The sequence below is a fragment of the Mizuhopecten yessoensis genome, unplaced genomic scaffold (assembly GCF_002113885.1).
Source record: "Mizuhopecten yessoensis strain PY_sf001 unplaced genomic scaffold, ASM211388v2 scaffold431, whole genome shotgun sequence".
In the NCBI taxonomy this organism is placed as follows: domain Eukaryota; kingdom Metazoa; phylum Mollusca; class Bivalvia; order Pectinida; family Pectinidae; genus Mizuhopecten; species Mizuhopecten yessoensis.
Window position 1 is genome coordinate 1,079,528 of NW_018403543.1, and position 19,037 is coordinate 1,098,564.

At 38.2% G+C, this 19,037-nt stretch overlaps 1 protein-coding gene across 8 annotated transcripts in view; it reads left to right on the plus strand.

Moving 5' to 3' along the window:
* The window catches only part of LOC110449031 (5'-AMP-activated protein kinase catalytic subunit alpha-2-like), a 33,943-nt gene extending 16,724 nt beyond the window's left edge, over nucleotides 1-17,219 (plus strand). For 2 of the 8 annotated variants that reach the window (XM_021495606.1, XM_021495641.1), the window contains 7 exons: nucleotides 2,105-2,144; nucleotides 2,714-2,803; nucleotides 4,925-4,995; nucleotides 5,443-5,508; nucleotides 6,398-6,563; nucleotides 8,523-8,555; nucleotides 11,833-17,219. In XM_021495606.1, coding sequence (XP_021351281.1) covers nucleotides 2,105-2,144; nucleotides 2,714-2,803; nucleotides 4,925-4,995; nucleotides 5,443-5,508; nucleotides 6,398-6,563; nucleotides 8,523-8,555; nucleotides 11,833-11,930 — 564 coding nt within the window. In that variant the 3' untranslated portion in view covers nucleotides 11,931-17,219. Of the gene's footprint in view, nucleotides 1-2,104; nucleotides 2,145-2,713; nucleotides 2,804-4,924; nucleotides 4,996-5,442; nucleotides 5,509-6,397; nucleotides 6,564-8,522; nucleotides 8,584-9,095; nucleotides 9,154-11,832 lie in introns of those variants that run through there. The other 6 variants (XM_021495623.1, XM_021495648.1, XR_002462811.1 and 3 more) reach the window with 5 other exon arrangements.
* Nucleotides 17,220-19,037: the final 1,818 nt, after the last annotated feature.

Sequence of the window (19,037 nt, forward strand, 5' to 3'; positions counted from 1 at the left end):
TCGGTACTAACCTTTAGAAGTTAACATCCTTAAAAATGTTTAACTGACATAGGAATAGAAAATTGTGAAAATTTCCTCTCTCAATAGTTAATTCAACAAATCACATCTTTAATGTCTGAAAAAAACCCACACTTAAGCAGGGATAGTTGACAGAGGAGACAGAAAAGGCCAGGTATATAACAAAATGTGGGTGTCATATGTGTTTTGAATGATTTATATAGTAAGATCAGTAAAAATAACACTGGTTTCCTGAGTAGACAGAGTCCAGATTACACAGGGTTGACATACTATATTTGATGAATGTAAATGCCGAGACAAAATGATAGAGCTGGTATAGACAGGTATCTGGATTATACAGAATCCAGTATAGAAAGGGTTCACCTACGAATGGTAGTGTAAATGCCTGGAACACTTTTAAACTGATGAGTGTTAATTCAGGAGCGGAATAGCAAAGCCAGTTCAGACAGGGATCTGGATTACACAGAGTTCACTCAAGCCTGGTTAAACTACAGTGATGTAGATAAGTTAGGCCTGTGATAAACTTGTATAGAATTATTCCTATTATGAGTTTTACTTAACAAGAACAAGGAGCTCGGGACATACAATCAATAATGTCAACAAAATATATCATGTTAGGGATAAACATACATCATCTGTTGTGCAGTTTGTTTTTGTTGTACATTGTAAATATGTATGAAAATTTGTGTGTAAATATAACTATATTTGGGTGTAGTGAATTTAGGGTTTTTACAAATGAGTTGTATGCGTTGGTGTTTTACTGGTGTTTCTCTAAACTTATTTTACTTTTTCTTCTACATGATAACATGATACTGTAAATCTCTTATCACTCAATGTTGATCTTTTGCCTGTTACATCAGAAAGATAGAAAGAAATTATAAATTCCTGTTATTGTTGATTTCGCCAGGTCAAATCGTCATAAAGAAGTAGTTTGAACTAAAATTTCAAAACATCTTTATGTAAAAATATAAGTAACTCCATAAACTGATTTTTTTCCATTTAAAAAAGTTGTCATAGGTATTTCAGTGAATTTGAATTTGAAAATGTCTATACTTATATTTCTGACTGATACATGTTTGTATAATCATGAAATTGTTAAAAGTAAATTTGATTGCCAGATTGCTACATAACTTGAAAAATTGTGGGATTGTGATTGTGGTTAGCCTTGTGACTTCTGTAATCAAGATCTCTTCAGTTCTAGACTGTCTATGAACTTGATTTGGGGAGGTTAACACTCCGGCCTTCCACACAGGCGGCCGGGGTTCGATCCCCATAGTCGTGGTATGCATGGATATTCAGATAAAGTGTTTTTCTCCTGCCCACTAAACTCCAACAACCCAGGTGGAGTATGCATTGGTCTGGGATGGATATTTCGGTATCTGTGCTGTAGCATTCAAGTGAGGTGGCACTATAATTGATGCTGTTAGAAGCACAGTCCCACTATAAACAGAACACATTTTGTCTCCAGCACACACACAGGCATACACATATAGGGAGATATTAGCCAGGTGGCATAGGACTAGTAGTTAGCGCCTCATAAGGCAGCTCCTGCGAATTCCTCAAAAATGTATTGATTAATGTATTTGCTAATTGTATATCTATGTACTGTAAAGTGCTTCAAAGTGGGTTATGTTATATGAGCTAGATAGGGCACTATATCAAATGTTGTATATTATTATTGTTATTACTTGATTTTGGATACTTTGCTCGACTCCAGGACACTATACTTGACTCTGGGATACTAAACTTGCACCTTGGATACTAAACTTGACTCCAGAATACTAAATATGACCCTTGGATAGTAAACTTGCCCCTTGGATACTAAACTTGACTCCAGGATACTAAATATGACCCTTGGATAGTAAACTTGCCCCTTGGATACTAAAATTGACCCTATAGTATTACATCATTTCCGCTGGGCTATACCATGCCCAATGTTTTTTCCTGTGAATCTATACCTTGCTGCAAGGTGATTGCATGATGCCCAAATTAACTTGAAATATTCTTAACATGTTACAACCTTTTGCTCTTCGAAACAGTTTGATAAGATAAGAATTTGATATATCAATATATTTTTGTCCGGTAGGCTACCAGTCCTCTGAAACCACACCCAGAAAGGATGCCAGGTATGTTCTCCTTGTTCATGTCAGATCTTATAAAATGATACTCAGCAACTTGGCAAAGGTATCTAGCGGTTTCTTCACTTTGGAACTGTGCACTTTATTGCGTAAAATACTTTGTTGATTTAGACATAAAGCAAACAGTTTTTGATTTAATTTAGGTATGTCATAACTAGGAATAAACCCTTGGCGGTTCCTCAAATAAAAGTTCTCTTTGCTTAGGTTATATTTGGAATTGATGAAATAAAAAAAAAAATCATTTTCACATCAACTTAGGATATGGTATGGGGGACTTCTGTGGAAGTTTGTGAAAAGTTTAATAATTACATGTACAGATAGTGAATATACATGTACAGACCAACAAGAGTCTGATGGAGATATGTGAGTAGTTTTGTTTGGGTTGTGTAACAAATGTCTGGTGGAGATATGTAAGTAGTTTCATTTGGATTGTGTAACACATGTCTGGTGGAGATATGTAAGTAGTTTCGTTTGGGTTGTGTAACACATGTCTGGTGGAGATATGTAAATAGTTTTTGTTTAGGTTGTGTAACACATCACCTGTATATGTATTGTAGAAATGAAGAGTACTAGTCACACCTTAGAACCATTGCTGGCGACAACAAACAAAGGACTGACTCCGTCCAAAAAGGCCAAGTGGCATCTAGGTAAGTTATCTCCCTTTTGGTACTCAGAATACTACCATCATGTTACAGCTGTTACAATGTTCTCGATCAACGTAGAGTGATAACACAATCTTTTACTTGTTCCATCCTTTTTAGCTCACCTGGCCCGAAGGGCCATGTGAGCTTATCCCATGGTGCAGCGTCCGTCGTCGAGCGTCCGGCGTCCGGCGTCCGGCGTCCGGCGTCCGGCGTCCGTCAACTTTTTCCTTTAAAATGCTACTTGTCCTGAATGGCTCAGAGGATTTTGACCAAATTTGGTCAGGAGCATCATTGGCCAAAGGGTTCTCAGTTTTGTATAAACGGAGGGTATAACCCCCCTGGGGGCAGAGGGGCGGGGCCAAATAGGGGGAAAATAGGTAAATCTTTAAAAATCTTCTTCTTCTCAACCAATAGAAGAATTTTGACCAAATTTGTCCTAGAGCATCTTTGGACAAAGGAGACTCAAGTTTGTATAAACGGAGGGTGTGGCCCCTCTGGGGGCGGAGGGGCGGGGCCCAATAGGGGAAATAGAGGATTTTTTTTCTCCTGCTATACAAGTGAAGGGATTTTAACCAAATGCAGTCTGAAGCATGATTAGGGACAAAAGAATCAATTTTGTATAAACTGAGGTGTGTGGGCCTCCTTCTAAGGGCAGATGGGTGGGGCCCATTAGGGGAAATAGAGGAAAACATCAAATATCCTTCTCCTTTTGTACCGATGAAGGGATTTTGACCAAATTTGGTCTGGAGCATCATTGGCCAAAGGGTTCTCAGTTTTGTATGAACGGAGGGTATGGTCCCCCTGGGGGCAGAGGGACGGGGCCAAATAGGGGAAAATAGGTAAATCTTTAAAAATCTTCTCCTCAACCAATTGAAGGATTTTGACCAAATTTGTCCTAGAGCATCTTTGGACAAAGGAGACTCAAGTTTGTATAAACGGAGGGTGTGGGCCTTCTGGCGGCATAGGAGCGGGGCCCAATAGGGGAAATAGAGGATTTTTTTTCTCCTACTATACAAGTGAAGGGATTTAAACCAAATGCAGTCTGAAGCATGCTTAGGGAGAAAAGAATCAATTTTGTTTAAACTGAGGTGTGTGGATTCCCCTTCTTTGGGGCAGATTAGTGGGGCCCATTAGGGGAAATAGAGGAAAACATTAAAGATCCTTCTCCTTCTGTACCGTTGAAGGGATTTTAACCTAACCAAACTTGTTTTAGAGAATCTTTGGGCAAAGGGAATTGAATATTTATAAATGGAAGATGCAACTTTGTTACTTGTACTCCTTTGATAAACCTGAATGGTACTCAGCAGGTTTTAAATTGAAAAATAAAATACCAGGTGAGCTATTAAGGCCCCTGGGCCTCTTGTTTAAGGTTCAGTTGATAGAATATTAAATTGAAAATGCATTGGATTTAATTTCTGACTGGTTATACACCAACAGTACCGGACCGGAGGTTAGACCAGTGGACTTAACTTCTGACTGGTTATACACCAACCAGAGGTTAGACCAGTGGACTTCATTTCTGACTGGTTATACACCAACAGTTACAGAGGTTAGACCAGTGGACTTAATTTCTGACTGGTTATACACCAAAAGTACCAGAGGTTAGACCAGTGGACTTAAATTCTAACTGGTTATACACCAACCAGAGGTTAGACCAGTGGCCTTCATTTCTGACTGGTTATACACCAATAGTTCCGGAGGTTAGACCAGTGGACTTAATTTCTGTCTGGTTATACACCAACAGTAACAGAGGTTGGTCAGTGGACTTAAACTCTGACTGATTATACACCAACAGTGCCAGAGGTTAGACCAGTGGACTTTATTTCTGACTGGTTATACACCAACCAGAGGTTAGACCAGTGGACTTCATTTCTGACTGGTTATACACCAATAGTACCGGAGGTTAGACCAGTGGACTTAATTTCTGACTGGTTATACACCAACAGTAACAGAGGTTGGCCAGTGGACTTAAACTCTGACTGATTATACACCAACAGTGCCAGAGGTTAGACCAGTGGACTTAATTTCTGACTGGTTATACACCAACCAGAGGTTAGACCAGACTTATCATCTTTGCAACAATTACATCTGTTTTGTGTTGATCATAAATACTCTCCCCTTCAGGTATCAGATCACAGAGTAAGCCTCAGGACATCATGCATGAGGTATTCCGGGCGATGAAAACATTGGACTATGTAAGTCATTACAAGATTTCTACTTTCCACCTACATAGATTTGTTTCATTTTATAGGGTTTATTTTGTAGGAAAATCATTTTGACGTTTAAGGTCTAAAATTCTTCAGTTAAACTTCATCATTTCTAAATTGTATCACCCGTTTGGTATAAAGTTTTTTTTCCGAACAATAGGTGTTTGTTTCGAAATGTGTTCATGGTCTCAACAACATCAGCAAATGATGCATTTGTGTTATAGACATTTTCTAATTAGCACATGATGTTCATTTGGTTAGAAATTTAGATCTTTATTTTAAACTAAAATCCAATTTCCTTGTACCAATGACAAGCAAGTTTTGAGCAGTTTAATTAGACTACTTTTTGATTGGTAAAATTCACTTTACTAATTGTATATCAGATGCTCACCGTTTTGAATATTTGGGCTAATATATGTTTCTTTATACAATCAGGAGTGGAAGACTGTGAATCCCTACCACGTCAAAGTTAGGAGGAAGAACCCTGGCTCATGCAGATATGTAGGTTAAAACAGATAGGACTTGTTTCTCCCATCCTCGGTACCCCAGGTGCACGTGTTTGCCCACTTACGCTCTCTGCATCCCTGGGACTTGTTTCTTCACATGATTCTCCAGGGTTACACTCACATACGCTCTCTGCACCCCTAGAATATGTCAAGCAAAATTGAAGGCACGAAGATAGCTATTGGATTGGTCTCGGGTAAAAAAACACCAATCACACACGGTACCTGTCCTTTGAAGATTAGAAAGGAGTGATACTCGACTTCAAAGCCAGTTAATTTTACCGTTACGTGGCCGTTGTACATCAACGGATCAAATAGTCGTACTGTCTCATCCACAAGGTGGTGAGTTCAGAGTCTGCAATGTTATTTCGTCATGATACATTCCAGGGGTGCGGAAAGCGTAAGTGCGTGTAACCCTGGTGTATCGAGGGTGTGTTTCTCCTTGATTAGCGCATAGATGACATCATCAGCGTTAGAACATGTCAATGTGTAGTTACTAAGTAGAACACTCATCGTTTTCTTCGTTTTACTTAAACAATTGTATAAAATGTCCACTCGTAAAGTAAGAGGTCAACTCCTGTAGTTGAATTGATAACAGACATGGTCAGTCCCGGTATTGTTGTTTTGAAGATTACTGTACACAATGAGGCTTAATTTAGTATGCAACGCTGACTCATGTACGTTAACGTTTTACTTTTTAATAAAATGAGTATTATAAATAATGTTTATGGAAACCAATTTTGAAGGCCTAATACACAACAATATTCGTGTTTAGTTACAAACGTTTGCGAAATGAAAATTCTGTTAGACTAAATGAAATTTGGGTAAAAGAAAAAACTTAAACGCTGACACAAGACTCATCTGACTGGCCTTTCTTGTGTCCGCAGAGTAAGATGAACCTCCAGCTGTACCAGGTGGACCAGAAAAGTTTTCTGCTCGACTTTAAGAGCTTGAATTTGGTAGATGTCTCCGAGGGGTCCCTTGGAAACTCCCTGTCCGACTCCATGGGGCGGAGCATGTCCGGCTCCCCGCCTTCCTCCCTATCTGACCTTGGTAAGTGACACTAACAGGGCAGGGACAGATTTAACGTTCTATGGCACACGTTAGTACTGGCATTTACTTAAACCAGCTGGAATCTCCTGGAAACTTTCAGTGCATTCTTAATCCTAGCATAGATGCACTTCTAATTAACATACATTGAATTCTTGCTTATAAAAAAAAATTGGAGGTTCAACATTTCAGGTTTAGTATCAGCTTCCTTCTTAATAACGTTTATTTTGTATGTGTATGTTTACATTTAGTAGTATGTGGAAATAACGTAGAGCACCCACATATATATTATGATGCTGAATGCTACTATCTGACTGTATATCCGACTATTGTTGTTGTGATTATTCGCTGTTGTCTAGTTTGACTTATATCTGTGTAATGATATCGTTGTAAAGTGTTTCCATGTAGTGACCATTTCAAACTCGTGTGTAGTGAATTCATGCTTGTTTCATTTGTGTTGTAGCTATAGCTATACGTGTAGTATCATAATGCATTTTATATGGTATCGTACGTTATTATAGATGTTTGAAATATATATGTCTCTTCTCTATGCAAGTATAATATGTTATAAAATTTACATATAATTATTAAACTGTGAAATAGACTTTATCATTCATTATTTAGTATTACGCTACAAAATTGTATGATAAAAAATTGACTTCTTTCAAATATTTCTTAAAGAGAAATTGGGATAAGGGGCTGAGGATAGGATCAAACTATGTTAGCTATTCATAATGATGTGGCTAAACGATCGGATAAAAAGTGATGGTGTGTGTACGATGTGCTTCCACGCTGTTATGCCTAGGGTTACAGAGCTACTAACTTCTACTAACTAGTCTTCTCTCATCTGTCTCACCAGATTGAAACTTGCTGCTGTGAATCTTTCTTAGATCTGTCCTTATGCCTACTACCATATTATAGAGCATGATCTCTCCCAAGATTATAATTATTCTCTCGCCTGGTCTTGTGCGACGGTGAAGCATCCATCAGCCATCCGCAACTCTGTCTATCTGGCATGATGTTTTTGTCTTAGAACAACTTCAGCTCTAGAACATAGGGCCTACAGTAACGATACTTAGATGGTTGCATACGGGGATAATGAGCTTTTGAAGTTTGTTCTGATGAATGACCTTGACCCTCTTTCAAGTTCAGGAGCCCTTAGGTCTGTGAGACCTGAAGAGCAATATTTGGCCTGTAGCTTGCTGATGGGAAAAGCTATAAATGTCATATGCATGAAAGCCTTCATGAAAATAACTTCTTCTGAAGGTCCTTAAATCAAGGCTAAGAGATAAATTTGGTTTGTAATTTGCTGTTTTATAATTATTAATAATATGCTGTCAAGTTTGTTCAAATAGATGATTTTGAATAATTATGAAGGTCACATGTTTAAAATATGTTTCTAATGATACTTAGCCTGTAAGGTTACATGCTTTCAAGCTTAAGCAAATTTGATCAACTTTAAAGGTCACAGATGTTAATGCGTTAAATAAGGAGAGGCCTGTAGGACAAGTTGACCAGTAAATGATAACTCTGAAATATTTCAAGAAGATCCAACATCCTTACTATAAGTTCAACAATTTTTTTTCCCCGTTTGCTACAGAAGTAAGTCTAAAAGGGGATCCTACATCACAGTATCAGTGAAGTATTTTCAGTGTTCTGTAGAAGTTTTATGTCTTTAAAAAAGACAATCAACATCCTTAGAATAAGTTTAGTGTTTTCGCTACCTTGTAGGAGTATGAAATTACAAGAAGATCCAACTTCTTAACAAAAATTTGTAGTGTGTTTTGTTGTATTGCCGTAGTATGACTTGCTTATGACTTCTCTGTAAAATTGTTAGATCATCATTATTTCTATCATCAATCTTCCAAACTAAAAGGGTTGCTATGGCTCTTTATTAGATCATGCTAACATCCTAGTGGTCATGGTGTGATGTAAGATTGTGTGTGACTTTGGAAATTTCAGATTACTCCTCAGACAATGTCTTGTTTATGCCTGGTAAGTGTCACACTAACACTATAGAGGGGTCATCATGTCTGTAGCTTGTCTCTGACCACCAGTAGTGACCATTACACTAACATCATAGAGCGGTCATCACATCTGTAGCTTGTCTCTGGCCACAAGTAGTGACCATTACACTAACATCATAGAGCGGTCATCATGCCTGTAGCTTGTCTCTGGCCACAAGTTGTGTCCATTACACTAACACCATAGAGCGGTCATCACATCTGAAGCTTGTCTCTGACCACCAGCAGTGACCATTACACTAACATCATAGAGCGGTCATCATGCCTGTAGCTTGTCTCTGGCCACAAGTCGTGTCCATTACACTAACACCATAGAGCGGTCATCACATCTGTAGCTTGTCTCTGGCCACCAGTAGTGTCCATTACACTAACACCATAGAGCGGTCATCATGTCTGTAGCTTATCTCTGACCACCAGTAGTGACCATTACACTAAAACCATAGAGCGGTCATCATATCTGTAGCTTGTCTCTGACCACCCGTAGTGACCATTACACTAACACCATAGAGTGGTCATCATGTCTGTAGCTTGTCTCTGACCAACAGTAGTGACCATTACACTAACACCATTCAGTGGTCATCACGTCTTTAGCTTGTCGCTAACCACCAGTAGAAAGGAGTGACCATTACACTAACACCATAGAGTGGTCATCATGTCTGTAGCTTGTCTCTGACCAACAGTAGTGACCATTACACTAACACCATTCAGTGGTCATCACGTCTTTAGCTTGTCGCTAACCACCAGTAGAAAGGAGTGACCATTACACTAACACCATAGAGTGGTCATCATGTCTGTAGCTTGTCTCTGACCAACAGTAGTGACCATTACACTAACACCATTCAGTGGTCATCACGTCTTTAGCTTGTCGCTAACCACCAGTAGAAAGGAATCATACCATTACACTAACACCATAGAGTGGTCATCACATCTGAAGCTTGTCTCTGACCACCAGTAGTGTCCATTACACTAACACCATAGAGCGGTCATCACATCTGAAGCTTGTCTCTGACCACCAGCAGTGACCATTACACTAACATCATAGAGCGGTCATCATGCCTGTAGCTTGTCTCTGGCCACAAGTTGTGTCCATTACACTAACACCATAGAGCGGTCATCATGTCTGTAGATTGTCTCTGACCACCAGTAGTGACCATTACACTAAAACCATAGAGCGGTCATCATATCTGTAGCTTGTCTCTGGCCACCAGTAGTGTCCATTACACTAACACCATAGAGTGGTCATCACATCTGTAGCTTGTCTCTGACCACCAGTAGTGTCCATTACACTAACACCATAGAGGGGTCATCATGTCTGTAGATTATCTCTGACCACCAGTAGTGACCATTACTCTAACACCATAGAGCGGTCATCACATCTGTAGCTTGTCGCTGACCACCAGTAGTGACCATTACACTAACATCATCTAACATCATAGAGCGGTCATCATGCCTGTAGCTTGTCTCTGGCCACAAGTTGTGTCCATTACACTAACACCATAGAGCGGTCATCACATCTGAAGCTTGTCTCTGACGACCAGTAGTGTCCATTACACTAACACCATAGAGGGGTCATCATGTCTGTAGCTTGTCTCTGACCACCAGTAGTGACCATTACACTAACACCATTCAGTGGTCATCACGTCTTTAGCTTGTCGCTAACCACCAGTAGAAAGGAATCATATTACCTTTTTAGGTCACCTGAGCTTTAGCTCAAGTGACCCTTTGCTGTCTGTCTCGTCCGTTGTTTCGCATCCTCCATCATCAGTTAACATTTTACGTTTTCAACTGAAGCTGAAATTCTGTTGAAGGGATTTCATTGATACTTCATGGGAATGTTACTGACATCTCCCAAACAAGTGTTTCGACTGGGCCGTTTTAACTTAAACTTGGTAGGAATAATCGACTCATGGTCCTGACAAAGTGGTCTTATTTTCGGATTGATCTAACCAAAGAAATGGAACTAAATGTCTAATAAAGGTCACACATTTTTAAAGCTACACAGACTTTTGTTAGACATTTAGCTATATACATGTATATGTATTCTTTCATTAGACATTTAGTTCCATTTCTTTGGTTAGACTTTGCATCTAGTTTCATTTCCATCGAAGAGTGAGTGGGGTATGTGCATGTTTTGTAAATATTTTCTAGTGGTATACAATTTTTCTCCAGGTGGAGATATATTTACTTTAACATCTACAGAAAATTGGGTTTAGGTGACTATACACATTAAGTAATTACTGAATTTTCTTGATATTATGGCTGCAATGATAGATTAATATGACAATACATACAATACGTATCACGATACTGCAGACACAATACGGTACGTATCATGATAATACAATATAGGTATAGCAACAGTACTGCAGAAGCAAAAAAAGAACAGATATGCTGCAAATTTTTAATGACAATACTTCAACTAGAAACAGAGTTGCCCAAAATAGGCATGACTTTTAAAGTTTCGAATAATTAACATCTTTTGACCTGCATGCCTAGCTATTATTGTGTATCGTACCATATTCAAAATATCACGATATATCGTTGCAGCCCTACTTGATATGTGCATCATTACTTCAGTCATATATGTTGACATTTAAAATGCACTCTGTGGACTTCTAATAGAGGTTATTGCTTCAACATACTGGCTGCTTGCTTATTTACCTTGCTTAAGGATCCTTGCTTCAGCATTTGCATGCTTTTACTAATGCTTGCCTGCCTCATCGTTATTGCGTTGTATGGGAATATTTCATTTTCAGCAAATTACATTGATATACATATATATAAATGTAAGAGCACATGTAAACTTTGTATGAATATAATTTGATGTCGCAGAAATACATCAGGATGTACAAATGGATAAAAATGAAATATCTAGATTAAGGTATAGCAGTCATAGTTACATGTCAAGTCATTTCCAGATCTGTTAAACAAAAATATTCATTGTCCCTGATCAAGTATGACCGCTCAAAGATGCATACGTTTAAAAACTTACTAGTCAATAAAAAAGTCTAAAATAAAATAATCTGGACTTTTATACCGAATGATATATAATTTTCCATTAAGTTTTTCATTTGATTCTCATAATGCTAAAAGCTAATTTCCCTCATGTGAATTCCTGATAAATAATTATTGCTTGAGCAATACTTCATAAATTGTTTGGCAATATGTACAATTTTGGACTATTCGTATAAAGTGCTAGCCATGTAGAATTTGATGTATAATTAGTTGTTTTTAATATTTTTCTGCAGACGAGAGGATGGAGACAGATGATGAGACGCCCCAATGTCACGTGACTCTTGAATTCTTTGAGATGTGTGCGAACCTGATTACAACATTAGCACGGTAACCAACGGACAGAAGATTGGTCTGGCCTAACATAGTCCGAGACTATAAGAAACAACCAACATACAGGAGATTTACGAGGTCTACCATAGCCATAGACCTTAAATAACAACCAACAAATTCAGGAAACAACAGAAGACTTATAAGGCCTACTATAGCCTGACAGAAACTGTTCTCATGTTCACTCTTACTCATCATCTGCCTGCGGATGAAACCATGAAGTCTGGACCTCGTAGTATTATTGTGGAAAGAAGCCATTGTTATATTAAAGGTTTTGATTAGTTTCTAGATGTAAACTGCATTGATGTGTGCATGCTTAATAAGAAAAAGGACTTGTTTATCAATGCTATGCACTGTGTTGCATTTAAAGAACACTATCATTAAGCACTCATTGTATTGGGAATATTTGTAATGCAGAATCCTGTGACTAATTGATGGATCTATGAAAGAGGATGCCCTAATAACACCTGTCTTCAGTTTCTGTTCTGGTGTTTTTAGATAAAACTGTCCTGGAAATAAGTTAACTTCAGATATGTATAGGCCAGATCAAATCTATCACAGAAACTTAGCTAAGATAAATTGTATATTGTGGCTTTTATGTTACGTTTACTTAGCCCTTTCACCACTGTAGACCATAAAGGACTCATCCAGATCAATGCATGGTAGAGTCCACTTAAGTTACATAGGGGTGAAGGGGTTAGATAGTGCTTTCCGTGACCTTCAGGACATCTGTGCTGGCAATTCATACTGATGAAGAATTCAATAGATCAGGGGCCCTCGTTGGCAGAGAGGTTAAGGCATATGACTGTCATTGATCACTAGCCCTCGACCACTGGGTCGCAGGTTCGTGTCCTACTTGGGGCAGTCGCCAGGTACTGACTGCCTGTTGATGGTTTTTCTCTGGGAACTCAGGCTTTTCTGTCCCTAAATGTCCATACTTTTTTAATAAGATGTAAAACACAAACAAACCAAACTAATATATCTGTGCTGTAAACTTTTGCTGATGTCATAAAAATACAACTTATCAGGCCCAAGTTTCATTAACATTCCGTAACTTAAGGAAATTCTTTTTAAAAAACATTGTGGGGGTTCAAAATTTATCTTAATTAAGTGATTTAAATTTTCTTCAGCAATGCTTTCCATCGGAAAAGCATGAAATAATGAATTTCCTCAAATTAAGTAAATGTTTATGAAATGGAGCTCGAGGTGAGGGCTGTTAATTTGGACTGTACGGCGATACAATTCACTAGATGTGTGTGCTGTAAGTTTAACTGATTCAGTGATGTTCCACACAGTCTATAGCTAGTCAATGATAAACTGATGTGAGAGTGTTCACGTGTCTCTGTACTGCAGGACACAAGAGCATGGAAAGTGCTTATGTTAATATTTTTGACACATGAAAGGTAAATATTATGTAATGACCATAAAGAGCCTATTATAGACATATTTGTATATTTTACTAGATTTGTTGCAGACCTATTACCTGGTTTTATTATTGTGTATGTTCCTTAAATATATGCAACACAATGGAAAAAAGTCTAGATTTTTTGGGGGGAAAATCTAGGGGGGGAGGAATGTGACTTAATTACATGCCTGAATTTCGTATCTATACCGGTAATATATTTTGTTTGCTTTTGAATAAACCAGTAACATACTGGTAATGGGTTAAGGCCAAAGATTTGTTTACTTAAATCATTCACCCCTGAAGACACATTTGAACTCTTCCAATTCAAAGGTTGGAATAGTTCATTATGAAATTTCAGGGGTGAATGAGTTAATATTCTGTGTTTAGAATAGACAACCTCTGTAAAGAAATGTTAAAAAAAACATAGATTAGTACAGTAGTTTAATATCTGTGTCAATAGTTAAATGGGAAGGATATATATGTTTTGTGAATTATATAATTTTTGTTTTAAGACTATTTAGGGCGAGCAAATATTTGTGTTGTTTTTTCGAGCTGTTATTGTTGCTCTAGAACTACATCATGGAGTGTTGTTATGGTAGCCGTGTCTGTGATAGAAGTATTGTGATGATGTTACGGACATGGTAGTCTGAGTCATTGAAAGGTTTTATCTTGTGAACGAAGCCCTCTGAGTCATTGAAAGGTTTTATCTTGTGAACGAAGCCCTCTTGAGTCATTAAAAGGTTTTATCTTGTGAATGAAGCCCTCTGAGTCATTGAAAGGTTTTATCCTGTGGTCGAAGCCCTCTGAGTCATTGAAAGGTTTTATCTTGTGATCGAAGCCTTCTGAGTCATTGAAAGGTTTTATCTTGTGATCGAAGCCCTCTGAGTCATTGAAAGGTTTTATCTTGTGAACGAAGCCCTCTGAGTCATTGAAAAGTTTTATCTTGTGAACTAAGCCCTCTGAGTCATTGAAAGGTTTTATCTTGTGAACGAAGCCCTTATCTTGTGAACGAAGCCCTCTGAGTCATTGAAAGGTTTTATCCTGTGATCGAAGCCCTCTGAGTCATTGAAAGGTTTTATCATGTGAACGAAGCCCTCTGAGTCATTGAAAGGTTTTATCTTGTGAACGAAGCCCTCTGAGTCATTGAAAGGTTTTGTCTTGTGAACAAAGCCCTCTGAGTCATTGAAAGGTTTTATCTTGTGAACGAAGCCCTCTGAGTCATTGAAAAGTTTTATCTTGTGATCGAAGCCCTCTGAGTCATTGAAAGGTTTTATCTTGTGAACGAAGCCCTCTGAGTCATTGAAAGGCTTTATCCTGTGATCGAAGCCCTCTTGAGTCATTGAAAGGTTTATCCTGTGAACCAACCCCTCTTATTTTTTGAGACAAGAAACAATACTTACCTCATCAGAAAACTTGATGGTATTAGCAGATTTGAGGAAATTACGGATATAGTAGTTAATTATTTTTCATGCACGCTTAATTGTACAGAACCTTTCAGTGCCTATTGGTAACTACAGTATTTCGTGTTTCTCTCAGAAAACAAATCATGTTCACATGGTTCATTAAATCATTCACCCCTGATGACACATTTGAACTCTTCCAATTCAAAGGTTGGAATAGTCCATCATGCAGTTTCAGGGGTGAATGAGTTAATTTCCCCTCAATACTGAATTAACTTTTAAGTATCATGTGACATGTAAGTGACCCACATTGCGACCCACATTGCAGTATACCGGTATTACATAAAAAGTGAACAAGTGAAAATTAAATGTGTTAATAAAAGTGATCACAACTTTTAAGTTGGGCTTTCGTTGTGACTGTTTGCTGTGGGCTAATTAGATGAGGACGGGGTATACGTATATAATGTGTGTTTTGTGGTGTCACAATCTTGTATATATAGTAATGGAGGGGAGTGGGGGAGGGCTGTGCTATATAATGGGTACAGTGCTCATGCAATTAACTCATCCACCCTTGAAGACAAATTTGAACTCTTCCAAATCATAAAATGGAATAGTTCATTATGAAATTTCAGGGGTGAATGATTTAAGCTGATAACATAACAAAATCCATATATATATATATATATGTTTGGAAAGATGGTCAGTTTGATTTCAACACCTGAGCGTTTTTGTATGCCCGGCCACGTGGAAGGTTGTATAAAGTGTTCATATATATACATATGATATAAATATATTTACATTTAATAGTTCGGAGGGTCCTGGGTTCGAACCTGGTCTGGATGTTGCATTTCTCTTTCTCCTGTTACAAATTTAATGGTTCCGGACCAGGATTGGAACTCTGGACTTCTGATCAAATACTGTTGCTCTCACTAAACGAGTTTCCTGGTCAATAGTAGTAAAGTGACCCAGTCTCTCTTCAGTTATATTCAAACAGGAGGGGAGGCTACTCTGTACAGTGGAATTTAATTCTCTGGTGTTAAACTGACAAGGGGATAGAGATCCTTAAATAGAACCACTTTTTGGGGGAATAACATTTTGATTTCATTGGAGAAATTTGGTTTTTTGTACACAATGCAAGATTAATGAGGATACATGATAGGGACTGCTTTTAATGTATATATGTACCAATGACTTACTCAGATTGTGTGTGCTAATCAGCTATAGTACTTAAAAATGAAAGAATTTGAATTCTGCACTTATTCAATATACTTGTACTTTCATAATCATGATACCTGAAAAATTATATATCTTATTCTGAAAACTGTTTGGAAAGAGAATGTCCTGGTTTGAACTGTGTGGCTAGCAAGGAAATATAAATGATATACATTTCGTTTCAGTGTTAATTGTGAGAAATGATAGAACTGGAAGAATGAAGCATGAACATTGTTTTATGAATTGTATGATGGCAGCTTAAGTTGGCATTCCAACCTAGACGTTTCTGTGAAATTTTTAGTAGAAAAAGTGAAACTACCACTCATTGATCAGAGTTATCTCCCCTTAATTATAATCTGTTGTGACAGAAATTCGCTGGTAATCATTTAAAATGGAGCAATATGTTAAAATTAATGCTTTTACATCACAAATGAAGCCCATTTCCTCAAAAAACGCAGTATGGACTTAAACATCTAGGTTGGTGACTGCTGACAATACTGAATTTACAAGTTCATACAGAGTTGGATGTTCTTGTGAACAATCTGCCCTCAGGCAGCTAGATTGTATATTCTGTGTGTTTGAAGACTGGTTCACGCAGGGCTGATTTTCACACATGTATTTACCAATGGTGTAATCTGATCCAAATCAACCAAATTTGATTGGTTTTTCGTAAAATTGTATCTAACCCCAGGAGTGTTAACTCATTCATCCCTGAAATTTCATGATGGACTTCTCCAACTTTTGAATTGGAAGAGTTCAAATGTGTCTTGAGGGGTGAATGAGTTAAACACCCATGACCTGTATGAAGTGTTTTGGTTGGTTTGGACGATGATCTATATATTGAATGCTCTTCACACATGTCTAAGCACAGGGAAAGCATGTACTCTCTGACCTGTTTATGTATCGGTGCATTAGTAGTTGTACATGTACTCTCAGACCTGTTAACGTATCGGTGCATTAGTAGTTGTACATGTACTCTCTGACCTGTTTATGTCTCGGTGCATTAGTAGTTGTACATGTACTCTCAGAACTGTTTATGTATCGGTGCATTAGTAGTTGTACAGGTACTCTCAGACCTGTTTATGTATCGGTGCATTAGTAGTTGTACAGGTACTTGTATTGTTACGAGGGGTAGAGAAACTAACATCACCTTTAGTTTGTATATGTTGTTATACCTGCTATGCGTTACAAGTATTGATAGGATTAAGCTATTACTGACAAATTCATGTAATTATAAGTGATGTGTACATACGTAATAAAACCAGATACAACAGTCTTCATTTGTATATTTTTTCATCAATCCATCTTGAAATACTAAATAAGGCACAAATTAAATCAAACGACCATCTGTCTCAACAAAATCACAATTTGCAGCATTTTCTTTCAAATGCAATCAAGTTTGGTACAATAGATGCAAATGCTAAAATGTTTTAACCATGTCAACATATGGACAATTTTTCGAGATTTTTTGTCTTATCAATACATACCCTTCAAATCAATTGTTGTTCAAACATCAAGCTGTGCGAAGTCACCAGGACCGCCAATCTACACCTCAATATTATCATTGGTGGAAAAATTCTAGATGGCAAAGGCTAGATTGGTAATGACTGTTACAGACTCTTATTAGTCAGAGGTGTTAGGGATATTTTGGTTCAGATTCTTCCAAAAGCACCAAATTTGGCCCAGAGATCGCCCATGCCATACTTTTAAGATTTTTGACGGGCCCATGGGGCCGGCATATTGGCAAAATCCAACATGGCCGCCATCCGGGTTAGATGTCAATCGCAGTTAAAAAACTAAAAGGGCTAGAATCATGAATGATACCACATTTTAGGGGTTTTCAGGATCGGAGAAGTCGATTCAGATGTTATTCCAATGATCTGAGGTCAAGTGTACCCTTCAAGGTCACTTAAAAATCAATAAAAAATATTCAGGAACAATTTTAACCAAATTAATTTGGAGACTTCTGCAGTGACAAAATGCTATATGTGCCGCTGTGTGCATTTAAATTTTCAATATTCAATACAGGATTACTATTATTATCTATACGGTCTGGCTTGCACTCTATGATTTCAGTAGCATGTACTACTGGTTATCACCACCGTATTAACACACCCGCCTTCACATTTGCAGAGGGCTGTGCATCGGACAGCGGCGCGGTTGCATGTACACCTTCCCGTGCGTGCCACTCAAATGTTTCCAAATGATTGCATAATCTTGTGCAATACTTGCACCCCCCCACAAGGCAATTGCTCCAGACTGACCCCAGGTAGGTAGTTATTGCAATCTGGTAAGTTATTGGGCATCCGGGATAATGCATCGGCATTACAATGTTGCTTACCAGCCCTATGTACTATGACCATATCATACTGCGGCAACTCCTCAATCCATCGGGCCAGCTGTCCCTCAATATATGTTTGAAGCTGAGAAGCCATGTCAGGCTTTTATGGTTTGTCCGTACAATAAACCGCCGACCTAGAAGATAGTGTCTATATTGCCGGGTGAAAGTGACAATGGCCAGTAGCTCTCGCCGGTTGGTACAGTACTTCCTTTGTGTTGGGCAAAGTATCTTACTAGCGAATCCAATTGTACAATCCTCACCATCCTGTGTCTGACTAAGCTCCCCTCCTATTATGATGTTCGAGGCGTCGGTGTCAAGAATGAAGACATCTTCCGAATTTTGGGTAGGATAAAGTCACCGCGTTTATGAGAGCATCGCGTAGCTTCTCGAATGCGTGTTGCAATCCCTGCAAACATTTTAATATGTTCTCGGTGTTAATTCATGAAGCCTAGAAAAGATTTAACTTCATTTTTAGCTCACCTGGCACAAAGTGCCAAGTGAGCTTATGCCGTGGTGCGGCGTCCGTTGTCCATCCGTCCATCGTCCGTCGTCCTGTGTCAATATTTTACTTTAAACGACTTCTTCTTAATAACCGAAAGGCCTAGGGTGTCGATATTTGGTCAGAAGCAAACTGGGATGAAGGGCTACAAAGTTTGTTAAAATTAATGACCTTCACCCATTTTCAAGGTCACAGGGGTCAAATATGTTAAAAACTTTAAACATCTTCTTCTCGATAACCAAACTGCCCAGGGA